General features: G+C 40.7%; 2 protein-coding genes across 4 annotated transcripts; one reads left to right on the forward strand and one right to left on the reverse strand.

The window, feature by feature from the left end:
- Window positions 1-562: 562 nt before the first annotated feature.
- On the reverse strand, window positions 563-10,429 carry nsun2 (NOP2/Sun RNA methyltransferase 2). Its single transcript, XM_008421431.3, has 19 exons — window positions 10,159-10,429; window positions 9,504-9,661; window positions 9,309-9,413; window positions 8,705-8,810; window positions 8,532-8,603; window positions 8,338-8,422; window positions 8,054-8,246; window positions 6,694-6,768; window positions 6,440-6,570; window positions 6,270-6,343; window positions 6,042-6,172; window positions 5,053-5,149; window positions 4,726-4,910; window positions 3,992-4,084; window positions 3,775-3,910; window positions 2,648-2,728; window positions 1,551-1,689; window positions 1,273-1,312; window positions 563-1,169 (listed from the first exon to the last, which is right to left on the reverse strand). The coding sequence occupies exons 1-19, from the start codon at window positions 10,222-10,224 to the stop codon at window positions 866-868; spliced, it is 2,271 nt and encodes a 756-aa protein (XP_008419653.1). The 5' UTR covers window positions 10,225-10,429; the 3' UTR covers window positions 563-865.
- An 803-nt stretch (window positions 10,430-11,232) lies between these two features.
- On the forward strand, window positions 11,233-17,015 carry srd5a1 (steroid-5-alpha-reductase, alpha polypeptide 1 (3-oxo-5 alpha-steroid delta 4-dehydrogenase alpha 1)). 3 transcript variants are annotated; one of them, XM_017307573.2, is made up of 6 exons: window positions 11,233-11,697; window positions 11,858-12,024; window positions 13,121-13,222; window positions 15,246-15,396; window positions 15,488-15,579; window positions 16,655-17,015. In XM_017307573.2, the coding sequence occupies exons 1-5, from the start codon at window positions 11,387-11,389 to the stop codon at window positions 15,552-15,554; spliced, it is 798 nt and encodes a 265-aa protein (XP_017163062.1). In that variant the 5' UTR covers window positions 11,233-11,386; the 3' UTR covers window positions 15,555-15,579; window positions 16,655-17,015. The 3 variants fall into 3 exon arrangements, with proteins under 3 accessions (XP_017163062.1, XP_008419654.1, XP_017163061.1); XM_008421432.3 differs by having other exon boundaries at window positions 11,238-11,697; window positions 15,697-17,015; XM_017307572.2 differs by having other exon boundaries at window positions 11,243-11,697; window positions 15,700-17,015.
- Window positions 17,016-20,078: the final 3,063 nt, after the last annotated feature.

Here is a 20,078-nt window from a genome sequence, read left to right on the forward strand (position 1 = left end):
GTGGCTGGAATCAACCATGAGATGTGTTGAGGACTGTTGTTCTTAGAGGAAGGTTAAATAAGAGTTGGTGTTTCTCTGCATCGAATCAGTTCAGTTAGTTCACGAATCTGATCAGGACTCCACCTAGGTCTCTCCCTTTGGAGGTTTTACATGGACGTCCCACTATGAGGAAAGATTGGATGCCTATCTAGCCTGGGAAGACCCTGGGACCTCTTGGAATGATGGGCTCAACACACTGGGCTAGAGGAACGACAGATACAGGCGACACTAGCTTAACCACATGAGGGTCAGAACATGGATTTAGAGCTTGGCACTTTACCACAACAGACTGGAGCAGACATCATGATGCGTCAATGCCTCTGCGTTGAGGGTCAGTCTCGGCATAATTTTTTTCCGGTTGAAAGCCATGGCGTCCAGTTGTTTGGACAATGGCAACGTTACTAGATAGGTAGGTTTCTTCCAGAGACTAAACCTACAGTTGGAAATTCACCTTTATTAGGCTGGTAGGATTAGAGATTGTGCAAATGCCCGTTTTCATTGTGTAAATGAAAAATAAATAAAAGCATATCAACATTTTTAATCAACTTTGAACTTATGATTACATTAGTTTGTGGGTATCTAAAATAAGGGGGGAAAAAAACAGCCACTTTATCAGCGAATTATGTTTAGTAAAAGAACAAAAAATAATAATACAAATCATTGAACTAAAAATATAACTCCTGAAGGGGAGCTGAAATGAAACCTCCCAAAGGAGTTCATAACTGAGAAGAAGCTGGTCTTGTGGTTGACCAGAGGCACGTTACGCTCTTTTGGACACGTAGAGCTCCAATCAGTCATCAGTCTGTCACGGCGTCCTTCGTGTCTTTCAGCTGCTGCTGCTGTTGTTGCTCTCCTTGTTCCCACCCTCGATCTGTGGTTCCAGTGATCCGTTTTCATCACCGTTGTCCAACTCTCCCTCTTGTTCCGCCGCCGCTGCGGCAGCTGTGGCCGCTGCCTCCTCCTTGGCTCCGTCCCTGCTCTTCTGCCCCAGGCCCTGCTTGTCTCTGAACACCTCCACGCCCAGCAATCGCAGGTAGTGGAAGCGCTCGTTGCGGGGGACGAAGGCTCGGATGGACGTCTTTCCCCTCCAGCCGCACAGCTGGATGGGACACTGAGGCTCAGAGGGGTTGCTGCCGAACAGAAAAGGACAGGGTTAGAGGGGGTATGAGCGCCACAAACCACGACTTCACTTTGAACATACGTTTTGTAAAGACGAAGATTTAGACGGCTTACTTTGGGTTTGGGATGTACTTCAACACTATGCTGCCCATTCCTGCGGAGAAAGACGGTTACGTAACAATGATTAATGACTACAAAGCGATAGAGGATCATTTCAGAGTCTATTTCTATACCTGCATGAGGAGTTCTAACCAGGCTCGCTACTTTTAATTAGAACCTGAGGACCTTATGCCGCGTCAGCGGGTTTTTTTTTTTTGTGAGGAGGACGGAAGAGGAACACGTTGTATTTTAGAAGCAGCTAGTAGGTACGGCGTGAACTTGGCAGAGCGTACCCATTTGCTTGGCCTGAGCGTGCGCGTCGTCCTCCAGCTTGCTGAGGAAGGGATTCTCCTGCGTCAGCAGCACTTTGATGTCCTCCACGCTCACTCTGATTATCCTGGAGCGAATGTACGGCTGAAGGGTGTAGATACCCTGAGAAGGTCAAAGGTGGATAGTGAAGTCAATCAGGGTTCGGACACTTTTCACCAAGGTAAAATTCAAGCACTTTTTGAGGTACATTTTCAAACTTGGAACTAAATGTTATGTTTTGAAACGTCTCTCACACACACACATTTAAAATAAAAAAAATAAAAAAAAACACAGTCTGATAAGAGAGGTTGTGAAGAAATTCATTCAACTGGATCTAAAGACGAACGATAATGAGACGGTCTGAATATTTTGGTAAAGTCGTTTGATACTAAGACAGCATTCAAGGTCAAGTTCCAAATCTAAATTAATGATAAAATATCTGAATATATGACCTAATCAGTATTTAACACCAAATCAAAAGAGAAGTCTGAGAATTTAGCTCAAAATGCAGAATAAGAGATTCATAGAAAACACTACTATAATAGGTTTATATGCTTCAAATGTGGAAAAACTTTAAGCTAATTATTTGAAACAATTACTGCAGTTCTTATTTTGTCATTAAGACGGTGCGTGTTTCTGTTCACTACTATATGACATCAGTTATTACCGTTATCCATAGTTTACATAGCTTCATCTTGGTAGGGAAGCACAGTGCAAAGCATATGTTGTACTTTATTACAAAACTGTACAGTTTCCAGGACTTGATAAAGAAACCAAGCACTTTCCAAACCTCAAAAAGACCTCAGTGAAGTTCAAGCTTTTTCAACATTTCAAGCACTCTTACAAGCCTTGTAAACTGGGTTTCGACAAAACATAAATGAATGTGGGTTCAGTTTTCTGGAAAGCTGGTTATTTAGGCTCAGATCAATGAATCATTTTCACTCTGGAAAAAGTTGAAAGTTCTTTGAAAACACTGGTGGGTCACCGTGGAAATTTGACAAGGGTAATTGCAACTTGCCAACGAATGGCCTCTATAAAAAGCACTCTGTGTGTGTGCGTGTGTGTGTGTGCCTGTGTTTACCTCCTGAGCCAGCCTGAAGGCACAGCCAAACTCCTCTCCATCGCTGTTGCGAGACCACACCTTCACCCCGGTGTTAATGACCTGAGAAGAAAAGCAAAACAGAGATGAGTGAGGCCGACACAAAACCACCACAGAGGTGTTGCACAAACGGATTACATAATAAGACAAGTTGTTCATTTTATTACATTGCATTAAGCTACTATGGGAAAAGTCCAAAAAAAAATCTTTATTTTGTAATGAACTTCAATCTTAAATGATACATCTCAAAAATCCACTTCCCAATTTAAAGACAGATAGGTGGAACAACTGCAGCAACAAATGAGACTCTTTTAGTTTCTAGGCTCTTCACTGGTCACATTGGGTTCTACAAGAGATCAGAACCACAAGTAGATGGATGTGTGTTGTGGCAGTGATGAGAGCACTGATAATGGTGGACGTACTCTGATCGTGCAAACTAACAGCAGGATTTATGCAGATGTAAATTTCAATGGATCAAGAAAACAGGAAGACAGACATGAACGGATCGGAAAAATGAGCAAAGACGTCAATTGAAAAACGAACAGAAAGAAAGACAGAAAATGAAAGCTGAGCAGAAAGACAAAGACACACATCAATTGAAAAAACAATCTATCGTTTTTCTGCTACATACAAACCAACCTCAGAGCTACTAAGAAGTATTTAGGATGTTCAGGGGAAAGAAAAGCCGCGTCATAATATGAATAGTGAGGAGTTCTCTCTTTCTCCCTCTCTGAATCTGTATTCATCTGCAAAACACACACACCAACCTGAGCAGGTGTTACAGGGTAGAGAACCAGAGGGATTTGGGACAGAAGAGGGTCCCATCTGTTTGTGCTGCTTTAGTCACAAAGACACACACTCACACACACCCGGAGCGACACACTGAGCAAAAGGCCAAAGTGACGCATCGCTGCGATAAAACAGCTTAGTGCACAACAGAGCGGATCAATACCAGATATATTTTTTCTCCTAGAATGAGCCGCTAATGCATCAGGCTTTTAATGTCTCCCTCATCATAATATAACTCAACTTATACAGACAAAAACAAAAAGACAAAGACACAGCTGCCTGGAGGAGGGAGCAGAGAGAGAGAAAGAGAAAACACACACCTTCATGCGCTCGCTGTTGTTGAGCAGAACGTTGCGCAGCTCTTTGGACACCATGTACAGGTGTCTCTTCTTGCCCTCGTGAGTCCTGGTGAGAACGTTGAGCTTGGGGAAGTCAGAAGACAGATTGTAGAACGATCTGAGGAAGACGAGAGGGGGCTCAGCATGTTTTACCGACATGCTAACACCATTTCTACCCAGAATCTAAAGAGTTGCTCACTGTATGGAGGTGAAGACTGGGTCCTCCTCAGTCAGGAACACAAACGGGTCTTCTTTATAGCCAAACAGCCTCTGCTTTTTAGATGGTGGAGGTCTGAGAGACACAAAGACAATTGTTCTAATAGTTCCTCAGATATAAAATTAATAAAGCTTATTAATCAATCTACAACCAATAGCTAGAGAAGCTGCGGGACAAACATCAGTGACCAGAAGTCTTCATCAAAAAGACATTGTAGGGACTTCTGGTAGAGCCAAAAAAAGTATCAAAAATACATCGTAGAGCGCTCTGGTAGTGCCACAAAAAAAGTATCATAGAGACACTATAGGGAGTTCTAGTAATGTCAAAAACATCAAAAAGACATGGTAGGGAGTTCTGGTAGAGCAAAAGAATTTATATATTTTGGCGGTTTTACTTTTATTTCTTAGAAAACTGTGCCTTAGTTTCTTGCAATTGTTCCTTTTATACTGGATTTCCAAACAATACACTTCAATTTAACAATTTTTTATTGTTTTCTTAAAACTGGATGAACATAAATGTGGGCAATGAAAAAAAAAAATCAAAATGCTTACACTTCTGACATATCCTCATGGGTTTTAGCTTTATTTTGACACCAAGATTATACATATAGAGTTAGTAATTGCTGATAAAAAAAAAAAAAAACTCAATTAGATTTGGGTTTGTCATTTTATCAGAGTGGACATCTCTCTCTTGGTTATTGGCTAAACGGGACTCACCCACACACAGCATCTTGTTTACCAGCAGCCTCCTGAGCCAGAGGAGCTCCTGCGGTTTGCGTCTCCCCGTCTCCTCTGCCTCCTGGGCCGACATCCTCCGTCTCCTCCGCTGAGCCTTCGGGGAGAAGACGGGGGACGTCTGCTGCCAGCGAGCCTCCGGTTTGGGTCGGAGCGCTCTTCCTCAGCTACAGGCGAGGCAAGAAAAAATAAAAATGAACAGAAAGGAAACCTGGCTGAGGTTAGCGGGCGCGTTATGTAGTTGTTGTCGTGTGTGTGTGTGTATTTGTGGGGTTTTGTTTAGGATCAACGGATGTTTGTCTGAAGCACCTTGGGGTGTCTTTTGTTCCACGGCATGGGGGCTTTCTTCACCAGCACGGCCACAAAGAAGCCTCCGGTATTCTGGTGATGAGGCAGAATCCTCATGCTGACAATAAAACAGAGAAACATCACTCTCAACTGTGACTGTTAGAGCGCCACCTGCTGGCAGAAATCTACGACGTCCGTAAACCGGTCTGACAAAAGAAGCTTTGAAAATGTGAGGCAACAGCTCCCTCTAACGGTCTAAATCTGATAAATCTTCAAGCAATAAATACAATTACTTTCATTTGCTCAAAGGGATTTAAGTCATACAACAAAAACAAAACAAGCAAGGTTCGGCAAGTTTTCCAATCTGAAATATAATTGATTTTATGATATTCTAAAACAAGAGGTAACACTATTTATTTATAGGTTTTTAGAATACGGCCATCTCCATATTTGAGAATAAAACATGTTCACATCACTTTGGAGTTGTTGTTTTTTTGCTTAGACACCCTGACTTTGTTTTTGTAATTTTATCCACTGTTTGTTCAGTGAGAGTATCAATAAATGTGAAAATATCACTAAAAGCAGTTGCTGTGTGCCATTACCCAAAAAGGCAGTAATAGTTCTTATGTTTATTGTCATTACAACAAAACCAAGTCCATATTGTCCACCTCTAATCTATTGCCACACCATGATTGTTCATGTTTTTATGAAACCATCACTATTATAGAGAGTCGAATCAATCTTTTTGCACCTTTTGTAAGCCTCATGTTCAACATGGCAAGGCAACATTTGGGGGGAATAACTTTGTTCAATTACAGCCAGAGAAAACTTGGCATCTAATTAAAGAATCTTAAGTTTTAGTGTTTTTTTTTATGAAGTTGCATTTTAAAGCGTTCGGCACCTTGTAGCAGAAGGCTAACGCTTTGCAACAGGCTGCAGCAAAAACACGGAGCAGACTCCGAGTTTTTGCTAGGTTCCAGTGAACCGTACGCAAGCGTGTGAACTGGTACCATCGCTCCAGATGCAACCCGGCCAGCTTCTCCGGATCTTTGGGTGGAAACATGGTGGGACGGATCTGAGTGTGGCGGCTGTTTGGAACCTTAGACCAATCGGAGAACCACTGGCCATCCTTGGTCATCAGCTACAGAACAAAAACAAGATATAGTTCATTCTTAACTTTGAAAGTTAAATTCTTAAATAAAAAATAATAATGATAATTCAGATACACTTCGCAGTACCTTCCAGGAAGTAACCCCGGGCATCCACTTGAGTCCTGGCAGGTCGGCGGATGCGTCCGCCAGCTCCAGCGCTCCTGCCGTGACGAGAAGTTTCAGGTTTGGTTGTTTTTTGTTTTTAGGGATATAAAAACTATAAAAACTTCTCTAAACATGTGAAAAGTGTCTGTTACCTTCACTCTTCTCCAGCAGTGCCGCTATGACGGCTTCGTCCTCTATGGGGTTGAGAGAACATGTGGAGTACACCATCCTCCCCCCTACGGCCAGCTGCTCAATGCCACGCACTGCAATGCGCAGCTGCAGCCTACAAAACACACACACACACACAGGTAACGCACTGGTGCCAACTTTGGAAATCAGTACCACACCAACGGGTCTTTCCTCTTCTACTTCAGCTTTGTCTTCCTTGAGAAAACGTCCGACTCACCCGTGGAGGTGCAGGCTGTTGCTGGTCGTCCATTTCTTCCACACGTCTATGTTCTTCCTCATGGTTCCATCTCCGCTGCGGAACACAGGGCAGAACCCGTCAACACATCGACCTGTACAACCAAAACCTCCAGACAGTTCGGGTTTCGGCAGACTGATGAGTTCGTGTCTGGTTTCCTTCCTGCCCCTGTTGAGTTTGGCAGCGTCCCTCTTGGCTCCGCTCTGGAGCCGACCAAACTCAGACAGCTCTGCTAACTACTGCAGTTTGGTTTTGGCTAAAGGATCTGACATATCTTAAAAAAAAAGAAGGAAAATTACTTTGGAAATACCTGAATGGAGAATGAGCCTTGTCTCCATTAACACAAAAATTATCTATTTATTTTTCCTGAAGAGTAAACTTCATTGTGATGCTCCCTTTCTTTTGTTTTCTGGAAGAAATGAGTAATTTTTAAACACTTTTCTGAGCTCAACACCTAGCAAAAAACACTTGCATTACAAACATGCGCAGAACGCTGTAGATATTCCAGCGAAATTCGAAAAAATATGATTTTGCGATGGTGCCGTTTCATCACAATTAAAAATCACACATGAATAAGTTTTTTCGTGTGAGAAGTCATTAAAAAACATCCCGCGTCAGGATGCTTATACCACTTTCCATCTTCTTCTAGCAATATCTGGCTGCTGATTGTGTGACTCACATGATGCGTAAATGGTGGTTCCATCGCGATACAGCCAAAAAAAAAAAAAAAACTAAGAACACCTTTTTGTGTAAAATATGAGATTTTTCAAAATTTGCAAATTTATTTTCGTAATTTCCTATTTTCCAATATGGTCAACTGAAGCTCAATTAATAATTTTTATTTTTTACCTATGACAGACCATTCTTGTGGGATTAAGTGGAATGAATGTGTGCGGCTGCTCATTGGCAACACACAGATGCAAAAAAATAAAACAGTGAGCACTCTTGCTAAAACGATCCTCTAAGGGGAATCGAGTTTTCCAGGAAAAGGAAGACAGATTCCTTTTCCTGTTTTAGCTAGCAGGAAAAGGGATAAGTAGGTTGTTACTGAATGACCAAATTATTCTCCAAGATGGTGACTTTTTGGATTCAACACATCTGAAATCTTGGCTTTAAGAGAACAAATAACCCAAAGCTGAACACAACGCTAAGGCAGATCGCTCAAGCAAAGTCAGGATACAAAGCACTGATGCAAATGTGGGTGCTGAATGTGAGCAACCCTTTTTTCCCCCCTTTTCTTATCTTGTTGTGTCTCCTGTGTTTGTACAAAACCCCCGCTCTTGTCCACAGTTTACAGCTTATCGTAAAACACCTAAAACTCCAGCCGGACGCGTCCTCTGACCTGCAGGGAACATCGCACAGGACTCGGTCGTAGAACAAGATGTCCTTCCCGCCGTCGGAGTCGATCTGCAGCATGGGGATGCAGGAGGCGTCGTGGTTCACCACCATGATGCACGGACTGTTGAGGCGCTTGGCCTGGTGCACCAGCAGGTAGCAGCGTTTGTTGTCCACGTCGTTGGCAATCACGAAACCCTCTGAGCGGCCGAGACGGAGGTTTAAATGCTAGTTGGAACATGTAGTGGGAACTGATTTTTTCTTCTTTTTTTTTTTAACAACTGCATTCACCTGGAAACGGCACGTCCATGTCGGAGTGAAGCATCTCGATCAGCTGAGCCGTCTTTGAACCGGGAGCGGCGCACATGTCCAGGATCTGCACAGGGAAGCGTTTAGAAATACAGCTGAATAACTTCAACATGGATGAAAACAAGAGAAAAACAACTTTTCTCTCTATTCAGTATTAGAAATGAATATTTGTTTACCTTGTGGTGGGATTCAATTTTCAGGAGTAGAGGAGGGATCATGCTGACAGCTTCCTGTCTGCTGATGTTACCCTGCAAAGAAACATTAACCAAAGTTCTGAGGGGTGTTCAAGTGATGCGGACTTTAATGAAATGTTTTAATTAACAGGGGGAAGGAAAAAAATAAAACGTACAGATTCAGTCTCGCTGATCAGGAACTGATGAAACTTCTCCAGCAGGGGAGACTTCCTAATGAGCTTCCTGCTCATGTTGGTGTGCCAGGCCTGCTCATCGGGATACCTGGAGAGAAGAGCTTAGGCTTATCACAGGTTAAATCTGTAAAATCTTTATTTACTGTAGATTTTATAGGTTAAATCTCTCAAATCTGTAATAAATACAGAGTATACAGGTAATGAATAAAGGTTAAATCTGTAATAAATATAGATTTCACAGGTAAATACACATTTTACCTGTAATCAATTGATTAATGAATACAGATTTAACCTGTAAAATCTGTGTTTATTACAGATTTTACAAGTTAAATCTGTAAAAATCTGATGTGCAGATTTAACAAATCTGTAAAAACATGCAGATTTTTCAGATTTAACCTGTATTTGTTACAGGTTAAATCTGCAATAAACACAGGTCTAACCTGTATTTAAATATAGGCCAATTACTATTTTTACGGGTTAAATGTGTAAAATCTGATTTACAGACTTAATAAATCTGTCATAAATACAAATTTAACTTGTAAAATCTAATTCACAGCTTTTACAGGATTTTTTTTAAAAGACTTACCAGCTGAGAGGTTGCGGGGCTTCAATCTTCTGGCTGTCAATTTCCAGCTCCTGAATATCTTTGAAGTACTTTTCCTTCAGACAGTGGAGGATCTCCTTAGCATGACTGAACATGGTAGGAAAAAGAAACATAATTATTTGTTGTTACTTTTGCAGGAGGTTGACCTTAAGTTGACCTCAGCTGCATGCTGCTCACCTCTTGTATCCGGTGATGCGGATGGTTGCGGGCAGCGGCTCCCTCATGGCTTCCATGAACTGGTCAAACTCTCCCTCTGGGATCAGCCCTTGTTCCTTGTAGTAGTCCTCAAACAGCTTGTTCTCCTTGATGATGTCCGCATAGCCTGCTCCCCAGCCCTGGAAAATATGGACGCCCGTTTATGAGCTGAGGGAAAAGCTCTGAATAGTGCATGAAACCATGCAGGGTTTTTAAATACAACTGCTTAAAAAATGTGCATTAAACTTGATGACATATATGACGTTTGACGTGTCAGATTTGTCTTTCAAGCCTACTTTAAACCTTTAAACTGCTTGGCAAGTCTTTAAAGACTAAATTATTGTCTCCAATGTCTCGTGTAGATATTAAAAAGAAGAAGTTTTAACTGTAGGCCTTAAATTAAAGAAGAAAACCACGTTTGCAGAGTGAGAAACTGTCCACACACATAGCAAATATAAAGCAAACTTTCCACTTTTGCTGCTCAGTCCTTGCAGCAAGTTTAGCTAACCCTGCTAACCACAAACATCTCTACTGTTCACTGAAGCGGCGTAGTTTTACTTTAAACGCCGTTAAATCGTTCCTGACTGAGCCAAACACATTAGCGGGATTTGCTACAGCAGAAGTGCGACTCTCTTACAGCGTTGTCTCTGTCGTCTCTGCTAGCATTCTGGTTTTTCTGCCTCTGTCGGCTTCTTTTCCCCATGCTGGACCAGCAGTGAACTCTGGAGAAAAGTCTACGCAACGACGTGGAAGTCAGGGCGCACGGAAAGGAGGCTTGAAACTCGGCAAAACAAATCTTCAACCAGCAGCCTTTGGGAAGAGATGTGTTGCTCTGCTGGGTATCACCAATGGAACGTGTTGCCTGTGTGACGCACGTGAATCAGGACCCATTCGAGGTAGCCATAATATTTGCCAGGTGTAATAGGACACGCCTCCAGGGCACTGGGGCCGTTTATATGCCTAAAAAATGTGTTTATATTTATAAGTAAGCCGGTGTGTCCCGAGTTTTAGGTAAAGCTTAATACTACTACTACTACTACTACTACTACTACTACTACTACTACTACTACTACTACTACTAATAATAATAATAATAATAATAATAATAATAATAATAATAATACCTACAACTAAATAAATTAAATGTATTATTATTATCCATCCATCCATTTTCTTACACCCTTGTCCCTAGTGGGGTCGGGAGTTGTTTTTTTTTCAGGGGTAAATAATAGCTTTAGTCAGATTCCATTTTCGTGCTTTTCCTTCCACCAAAAAATGAAGATCTAAATAATTTTTTTTTTTTACTTTTTGTGATCACATTTAGTAGTATGACATATTTTGTCATTGTTGGAGGCGAGCTTGCCCCTCACAATATGGTGACCGCGTTGACGTACTGCTTCTCCTGTGAAACTAAGCCTCTGGCTCGTAGGTGGCTCTGATAGGTGGGCTTTTAAGAAACACTTTTGTCTGATTGGCTAATTATTCATGCTTATCCACAACGGATAACTTAGAACTTTCGTGTTAAAGTGCTATAAACGTACACAGCAACAATAAAATCACGTTAAGCTAATTTCATAATGGAAACATAAATAGTTGGCAGGCTTAGACAGCATTTAAATAAATAATTATTGAATATTCATGGCATGATATGGGCCATATTTTCTAGTTGAGTAACGTCAATGCAAAACTGAGTTTTGTGATTGGTCAACAGCATCTAACTATGGTTCGAAATGTGATTGGTTCGAGGCGGTCCCTCTCGTGAGCTCAGTCGGCATTGCGTTTTCTGCGTGACAGCAAGTAAGCCAGTTAAACAGGAGCTGCAGTATCATACATTTTGACCCGGTATCGTTCAGCTTTCCGTTGCTATGGACGTCTTCCTGTCCTGGCTGTTCTCCTCGGAGGAGCAGGAGCTGTATATTTTAGACTGCATGGCTTACTTCATGTATTTCATGGCAGCCCTCACATTCGTTAGTTTGCTTTTCCAAAACGTCCCATACGGAAGGTATGCTTCGAGCAAATATGGGTTTCCTGTTAATGTGAAGTTCGCCTGGTTCATTCAGGAGCTGCCCTCCTTATTGTTGCCTCTGTGTTTGGTGTTTTGGACATCTTCCTCTAAAACGTCTCTATTACCCAATCAGCTCCTCATTGCTATGTTCCTCTGCCACTACGTTCAAAGGTAAGTAACCAACAACTTTTACATAAACTTAATCTTTACGTTAGTTGTGTCCTTGTACTTATATTATTACCTACATGTATGGAACTTTGTGTGCTATATAAATGTGCAAGTCTGTAAAATATCTAACACGTCCTTATTATTATTTGTTATTTTTTTGCAGAACCCTTATTTATCCATTTTTAATTCGAGGGGGTAAAGCAACACCGTTCGCCTCATTCGCCCTGGCCTTTGCCTTCTGCATATACAATGGTTACATGCAGGTTCGATACCTGAGTCACTATGCAGAGTACCCTGCAGACTGGGTTACACATCCACGCTTCATCACAGGTGAGGGTTTTCCATCTGATAAGCGAATCTTTCATAGTAACCAATAACAGTAGAATTGGGAGAGTTGAAATTACGAAAATCAATTAATAAAATAGGCCAATTTCGAACAAACTTGATTTAAAAAAAAGTTGTTGCGCTGGGGTAAGGTGGTTTTTCAGTCCTATTGAAATAGATGTATGTTGTAGAACTGCAATGGAAACACTTTTTTTCCGAGTCACGTGGTCAACAACCGGATGTTACTACTCTTGGAAACCAGGAATAGGACGACAGGAAGTAGTTTTTTTTGTCTGTTTTTTTTGGGGGGGCGCAGGGGGGTTTGTACAATGTTCAGCTTGCTCCACCAAAGCTCTCACATTTTTCCAAAGTTCATAAAACGTTGAGTGTCATTCGAACATGTTGAATCCACAGCTCTTCTGTAAAATGACAATTTCCCCAAATGGCTGCCCGTGTAGCTGAGGCCGACTTCTCCTCTGATGGCTGACAGATGGTGAGGGCTAGCACCAAGCATAAAAAAAAGCTTATTCACACTTAATTTTAATTTAATTTAATGGAAACACCGCAATTGTGAAGTTGTGTTTTTTTCTGACATTAGTAAGAATACAAAGATTTGCGCACATTTGTAATGCAAATGACTCGCAAATGTCTTCACATTTTGTCACCTTACAACTTGAATGTGTTTTAATGTGACAGATAGACCAACACAAAGTAGTGTCCGTTATCCAAGTGGAAGGTAAATGGGTTTTTAAAAATAAGACTCTGTAAAAATGTGCCCTGCAATCCCATCATCATTAACTCATTCTCCCTATCTGTACTATTTACATTCTCCAAGGCTGAATCTTCTGCACTATCTAGACACAGACGCGTCCCCCTCAGGGAGCGGTCGGATAAGGGAGGCTAGAAAACATTTGCGTCATCAACAAAACTGGTCACAGTGACCTCTGAAGATCGAGGATGTTCTCTGCCCAACCTGGCAACCCTAAGCGGTGGAAAATTTCGTCAAGGATAACACGAGAACAGCAATGAAGGAAACCGTACGACCCTACTGTTGATCGTCGATTGATAATATCTGCTGACAGAGCTTTGGGTCCGTCTCCAGGTTCTGCTCTTTGGCTGATCGGCTGGCTGATGAACATCCACTCTGACCACATCCTGAGGAACCTGAGGAAACCCGGCGAGACGGGTTACAAGATCCCTCGAGGTAAAGTGTTTTCTCTCAGCAGATCCATGCAGAAGTGTTTTCCTACCGTCACACTGTCTAGAAACCGCAGCTCTTCAGGTCTTCTACCGTTTGCTCTTAATACCTTTGGATAAAATGGTAAAGAATCACCAAACCTGATGCTAAAATGTCTTCACAACATTTTGTAGTATTTATAGTAACACCAATAGAAGTGACAACTAAGTATTAGCAACTTCTTTTGGAAAATTATTTAGGCACGTCACTGCAGACAAATTTAGTCGTCATATCTTCATATTTTACTGATGCTGTAAAGAGCCAGGCAGTATAGAAAATAGTATAAATAAATACTCAGACAGTTTTAAGGTTTTCAGATATTAATAGGAATTTGTAGTTGCTGTGGTGAATGAAAAATTATTTTAAGAAACACAATAAATGCATTTGTCTATTGTATATAATAAGAAATGCAGGTTTTAGCTGTGTTGTGCCTCCAACTATGAGTCACATTATTTTGTAGATATTCTTTGTTATGTGGAAAACTGTTTTTTTCTTATCATTTTCTGCAAACAAAGAGCCTGTAGAATAAAGTGTATTGATTTTCTCCACTTTAAAACCTGAAAACAGAAGTTAAATTGTGGACCGATGGGGAATATGTCTCAGAAATGATAGTTTTCTCTTTTTCAAAAGCTCGTGTAAGATTTATGGCTCCAAACAAGATTTCTTTATAAGGAAAATGTTTTGTGTAAGTGTGTGTGTGTATTTTATTTTCTGTCCCGTAATGCTGTTTACATCTAATCAAAACAGAATAATATCTCATTACATGTTTTTTCCCAGAGATAGTCAAAATGTTGCTAAGAAACGAGGGCTGCTGCTGGTACATCGCGTTATTTGTGAAAACGGCCGTGAAAATCTCTCCGACGTGTTAAAGCCGATCAGCAAATCATGTCTTTATTACTTTGTTCACTTGAGAGAGCTCAGTTCTATTTGCAGATTACAAACATAGCAGATTAACAAAAGCGACAGCTGACTGATTAGAGTCGCACTTTCCTCAAAGCTACTTTTAACTGGAAGCTATCAAGGCAAGAGGAGGTACCTACAGCGCCTGGAGAGTCTATTTGCTTTAATTGATTTCCTTTTCGTCACATTTAAACTATAAACTTTAATCCGGTTTATTTGTAATTTTATGCAACAAACCATTACAAAGTAGTGGATAATTGTGAAGTGGAAAGAAAATCTGAAAAGTGTGAGTATTTGGGGGAAACCTTGTATCATTTTCCTCACTTCTTTGCGTTGCTCACGTGAAATCCTAAACAGAATCACCGAAGTTTGTGGCTATGAAAACACACTGAAGAATCCAGAAGTTTGAATCATTTTAAATGGGACTGTATTTAACTTCACCGTGTCTGATCATTGCTGCCTTGTATAAATGTTTTTCCTCAGCTCGCGCTCAGTTGGTCTGTGCTGCTTAATCAGGGTGTCCTTAAAAAGTCTTAAATCCATGTATCTAAAATGGAGACATTAAAATGACTTTAAAAGTGTTAAAATAATGTAACTAAAACTTCCAAATATCCTCAAATAAATGTGGTGTCCAACTGATCTACACAACGAAACATATTTCACATTAGTGGTGGAAAACGGCCTCCTTACATCACGAGAGCCGCTGTAAATGTGCAAACAGCCCGGCTCCGTCTTCCAGAACAGCAACCTGGTTAAAGTTGTATATTGTTTTTTTGTTTTTTGTTTTTTAATTCCAAGGCGGTTGTTTTTTGTTTGTTCCGTCTTCTCCTCTCCTCTCCTCTCCTCTCCTCTCCTCTCCTCTCCTCTCCTCTCCTCTCCTCTCCTCTCCTCTCCTCTCCTCTCCTCTCCTCTCCTCTCCTCTCCTCTCCTCTCCTCTCCTCTCCTCTCCTCTCCTCTCCTCTCCTCTCCTCTCCTCTCCTCTCCTCTCCTCTCCTCTCCTCTCCTCTCCTCTCCTCTCCTCTCCTCCCCTCTCCTCTCCTCTCCTCTCCTCTCCTCTCCTCTCCTCTCCTCTCCTCTCCTGCTTCATCAGGCGGAATGTTTGAGTTTGTGTCCGGAGCCAACTTCTTGGGAGAGATAACCGAGTGGACCGGCTTTGCTCTGGCGGGCCACTCGGCTCACAGTGCAGCCTTCTCCGTCTTCACCACAGTAGTCCTCGCCAACAGGGCTGTGGCCCACCACAAGTAAGAATAACACACACGCCAAGTTGAGCTCGCTCTTGCGGGGCATGCGTACGTTTACCCTGAAAGGATCTTTTCTTGTCTCTCCTCGCAGATGGTACCTCGCTAAGTTTGAAGACTATCCCAAAAGCAGGAAGGCACTGATTCCCTTTGTGTTCTAGAAAGCTGCAGAGCCGCCTCGGAAAGGTATTTCTGTCATAAGCTTTGTTTGTTACCTTACTTTCTTTCGCTTGGAAATGACGTCTGTTATTATTCAGTTAAATAATAATGTGGACGGACATTGCTAATTCGTTCATAAATCAGCAGGAAACCCCTACGACTTCAGCTGAAATGCCACTCGAGTTACGCTCGCAACACAAAAGACCTTATGCGACACCTGTCCGTGGAATGGACAGGGAGATACATGGATCCTCCTTCCATCCAAACATATCAACAAAAAACGAAGCAGAAACTGGAAATCTGAAGCTGATGTTGAATAAAGACCAGTGGCGTGCACAGATGTTTTAGGGATCAGGTGCTCAAATGGGGAAATGGGGCACCTTGAACCTCCAGCTGCCTTAGTAGAGAGGCAGCCAAAGAGCATTTATCATATCATTTATTGTGATGCATAACTTTCTTGCTAAGAATTCCCAAAGCCTGATACTTTTATCCGGCTTCAATTTGGAAATCACGCGCCTCCTCTCAATAACTCACCCAAGCTTGAAACGAAGAGATGAGAGTCCTGCCTGAGCACCGCTGTGGGGATTCTCCACCTATTAATTAAAAAGAGGAACTCACTGATAAACGTGGATGGCAAGTCAACACCACATGGAGAACGTGCAGAGCTTAAAAAGACAGAAACTGAGAAAATATACAAGTGGAAACGTTAGTATTGATTTGAATGTCTCGTAGCTTCTGGCGTTGTTTTGTGGTGACTGTTACTATGAGTAAAGATTTTTTTTTTTTCTGAGTGCGAACTGTTATAGATTCATAATAATGAGATGAAATGTTCATCAAGTGCCATTCTCTTTTTTACGAAAACAAACATGTTCAAGAAGCATTTTCCTTTCACTTTTTACAATTCTACACAACCTAGTGCTGTTCTGTCACATAAAATCCCAATAAATTGATATTTTTTTATGGTCATGTGAAAGTTTTGATATCTTTTCCAGGCACATAGTGCCCTTTTATAGCACAATCAAGTAATTATGTTAACGTCAGTTGTTATAAAATGCTGTATGTATATCAAACATGACTTAACCTTCACCTCCGGACAATACAGTGGAAAACCGGACCCGGTCTGCTCTGTGAGGCGGAAGCTCAGAAGCTTGGAAACTGCAGAAGGAGGAGCTTCATCCTTGAAGGCGGAGCTAGGTCCACCCGGGCGTTCTCACAGTTGAATGGTTGCCACGGGAGATTAAAAGATTCTTCAAACATGCATGAAAGAATCAAAGCAACACTCCAAGTATGTTTTAGATTTACCATTATAATGTTACAAAGTCTATTTTACATAACACTGCCCCTTTAAGGCTCTGCAGTTCAGCTTAGTGCTACACCGAGATGTCGCCGTCAACATTTTTTGCAGACCTATGTGTTTTGCTGTAATTTTTCCACCCGTCATCAATAAAAACTTAACTACTGTATCTAAGCGTGATGAATTGTGGCGGCTCTGTCACAGATTGACGTCTTTCATTTTCCAAATCCCTTTTGGCGTCTTGCTTCTTCTCCGGGCCGTTTCCTTCATGCATCCTCTTTAGCCACGCTCCTTGTAATTGCATCACTATATTACACTCGACAGTTTTAAATGAGACTTCCTCTTAATTTTAGCATCATTCATTTTCGGGGCAGATGGAAGTGGGATCTTCCTCGTTCTTCTTTTGTGTCTTGATGAAAGCTTTCAGAAGATTTCCTCGGCCTTCTCAAGCAGTGTGGGAGGTTTAGGCTGTATAATTTTCACTAACTGCATGTACAAGACCTAAAATAAAACATTAATTCCAAACGTATCTACAGAAATATTTTGGAGTGAAATGATGTCTATCTAATTAATCAATCAAATAGTGATTATGCCGCTTTTATCTGTGATTTGTGTTGTTTAGTCATACTAAAATAGTTTTCTTTTACGGCCAGTTAAGTCCAGAAATCAGACTCCGTCTTTTCAACCATTATTCACTCGGAGCAAAGCATAAAGTTACAAAAAAGTATCAAAATTATGAAAAGAAGCAGTTACAGTAGATGGATAATACTTAAATTAAATAGCACTGATGTAATGTGATGTTGGTTATTTAAGTTACTAAGAAAAATCTTTTTTTTTAAAAGATGACTCTTTATGTTCACTAAGCAATATTTTCCTTTAAGGCTGGAATTAGATTTATTTACCACAAACACAGCTACTTCCTACAACTTATTTTTAATAACTTGTCACAAACAACTAAGTTAGCTGCAAAGTGCTATGTTATGTTTTACATCTGGAACATCTGGGATTCAAATGTCCCACAAATTTACAGCAAATGTAATTAAATGTGCCACAGATGATTACACAGAATAAATAAATATCCTTTGATAATTGTATACATTTATTTTTTAATCATTTAAATAAATCCTGTGGTTCTGTCATCAGTACCTATTACTAAAAGTAAAAAAAGTTTAGTACCTACTGTCTGATGTAGTTTTTTATTTTTATGACTAATTGTTTGAGTCATGACTTTTCATTTTAACATAATAGCGACCTATAGTTGATAGTCTTATATTCCACTTTGTGACATTAAATTGTCCAGTCGGGGCAGATTTTAACTTCCATAAAGCTTTCAGTGCAGCATTTCATTAAAATACTAATCAATAATCTAGTTTGATTTGAAACCTGCATTTAAAAGATAAAAATTGATATTCTCAGTGTTAATGTCAATTACAAAATCCTTTCTTTTTATGACAAAAAAGATGAAAAGTCTTCATTATGTCTACAGATAGCTGTTAATATTAACATTGGTGGAAAATATGCCTCCTGTCTAGATTGAAGTAAGCATTTGCATATGTAAAAAAAAAGGGAACAAAATGTTCTGCTACCAATACGTGAGCAATTATTCGTGCCTGTAGAGGGCACTATTGAGCAGACTTGAATTTCTCAGCTTTGTCTTGTTTTGTTTTTATCTTCAATCTGTCCATGTTATGATGAATAAAAGGCAGTCTAGAATAAAAAGAATTCATATGTATAAACATCTGGAAAATCTCTTCTCTTTATGTTTGTAAAGGATCTCTTACTATGCTCCCTTCTATAAAAGATGAGTGTAAGATAAAGCAGTCGTTTGAAAGCAATAACCTTCTCAGGCTACTCTGTCACTTTGAAGCTTGTGTTTTGACTTGATTTCCGCTGGCTTACAGTGTGAGTGAGGAGCTGTGTACATCCCTAAGTATGCTACAGCTACATTATATCCTAGCTGACACATGGCTTCCCTTAGGGAGGTTTCCTTGACGGGGTCACATGCCGCACATGAGTAACACAGACTGAGGCTGGAAATTATGCGAGTGGACCCTCTCCTCTCTCTCACTCCTTTTTTGTACGCATACACAATGGTTTTGCTTCGCCTTATCCAGCAACTCTGTGGCACTTTAGAGCTTTAAAGGTTTGGAGAGAGCAGCACCTAGAATGATCCACACCATCTGCTTTAAAAAAAAAACAAAAAAACGGATGTAACAATAAACAGAGAGGGAGAAATTCCTGTTACACTAACACAGCAAAAACACGCAGTGCCTCACAAAAGAATTCATGGTGAAGCAATTTACTCTCATTAGATTAAAAGATTATGAAAGAACAGCAAACCTGCCAGGACATTTGAATTGCTTAGACTTTTTTTTTTTTGAAGAAGAAGAAGAAACATTTAGAAATTGAACCACTTGACTTACATGCTACTTCAATACTAATAAGTGTGACACACTACTAGCTGGTAAGTTTGAAATGTAGTCGAAACTCAAGAATTGCGGGTAGAAATTGTAAGAATTTGTAGCCTCAAACAATGGCTGTTTGGGCGTCGCCATTTTGGAATCCCAACAACTCAAAGAATGTTAATGGGGTGTTCCATTTGTAGTCAAAGGCAACAAATCCCAGCTCTCCAGCTGGAAAGAAATCATCCAGAATGCTCCTCAAAGTTGGACTTCCCACTCGGAAAGCCAGAGAGTCAATTTTGAGATCCAACATGGCCGCTCCTAGCATCAACAATAGCAAGCTGTGGTGGAAACATGTTTATTTTATAACACACACTTGTACTACGTTTATAATCAATGTTACCTGTAGCTCTGACAACTGTAAAAGAACCAATTAAAACTGGTGTTTGCATGAGGAAGTACGTCTTAAGATTAAGTTTGTAAGAGGTGCTACAAACAATGGTGACTTGGGTGTTGCCGTATTGGAATATCAACCACTCTCACTCCTCCCAGTATGCTAACAGTGTGTTCTGTTTGTAGTGAGGACTTGGAAATCAGCTGGAATGCCCCCGAAATCGGACTTCCCACTCAAAAAGTCAAAGAAATCTCAATCGACATTTTTGAGATCAAATATATCCCAGGTTCAGCAGTAGTAAGCTGTGCTGGAAACATGTTTATTTTACAAGACTACAAGCGTATTTAGAATGAATGTTACCCTTAGCTCCGGCAACAATAAGCCCAAACAAATTAAAAGTGTTTGCTTATGGAAAATACAGCTTAAAACAATCTTT

This window comes from Poecilia reticulata, chromosome 11 (assembly GCF_904066995.2).
Source record: "Poecilia reticulata chromosome 11, P_reticulata-male-v2, whole genome shotgun sequence".
Lineage (NCBI taxonomy): Eukaryota > Metazoa > Chordata > Actinopteri > Cyprinodontiformes > Poeciliidae > Poecilia > Poecilia reticulata.

Coding starts and splice junctions, on each gene's coding strand:
- nsun2 (XM_008421431.3), bottom strand. CDS start 10,224: ATGGGGAAAAGAAGCCGACAGAGGCAGAAAAACCAGAATGCTAGCAGA. Junction 8,423..8,531: donor AAATTGAATCCCACCACAAG/GTAAACAAATAT, acceptor TTCCCTGTGCAG/ATCCTGGACATGTGCGCCGC. Junction 5,150..6,041: donor GGGTTGCATCTGGAGCGATG/GTACCAGTTCAC, acceptor TTTTATTGTCAG/CATGAGGATTCTGCCTCATC.
- srd5a1 (XM_017307573.2), top strand. CDS start 11,387: ATGGACGTCTTCCTGTCCTGGCTGTTCTCCTCGGAGGAGCAGGAGCTG. Junction 11,698..11,857: donor CTCTGCCACTACGTTCAAAG/GTAAGTAACCAA, acceptor ATTTTTTTGCAG/AACCCTTATTTATCCATTTT. Junction 15,397..15,487: donor AGGGCTGTGGCCCACCACAA/GTAAGAATAACA, acceptor CTCTCCTCGCAG/ATGGTACCTCGCTAAGTTTG.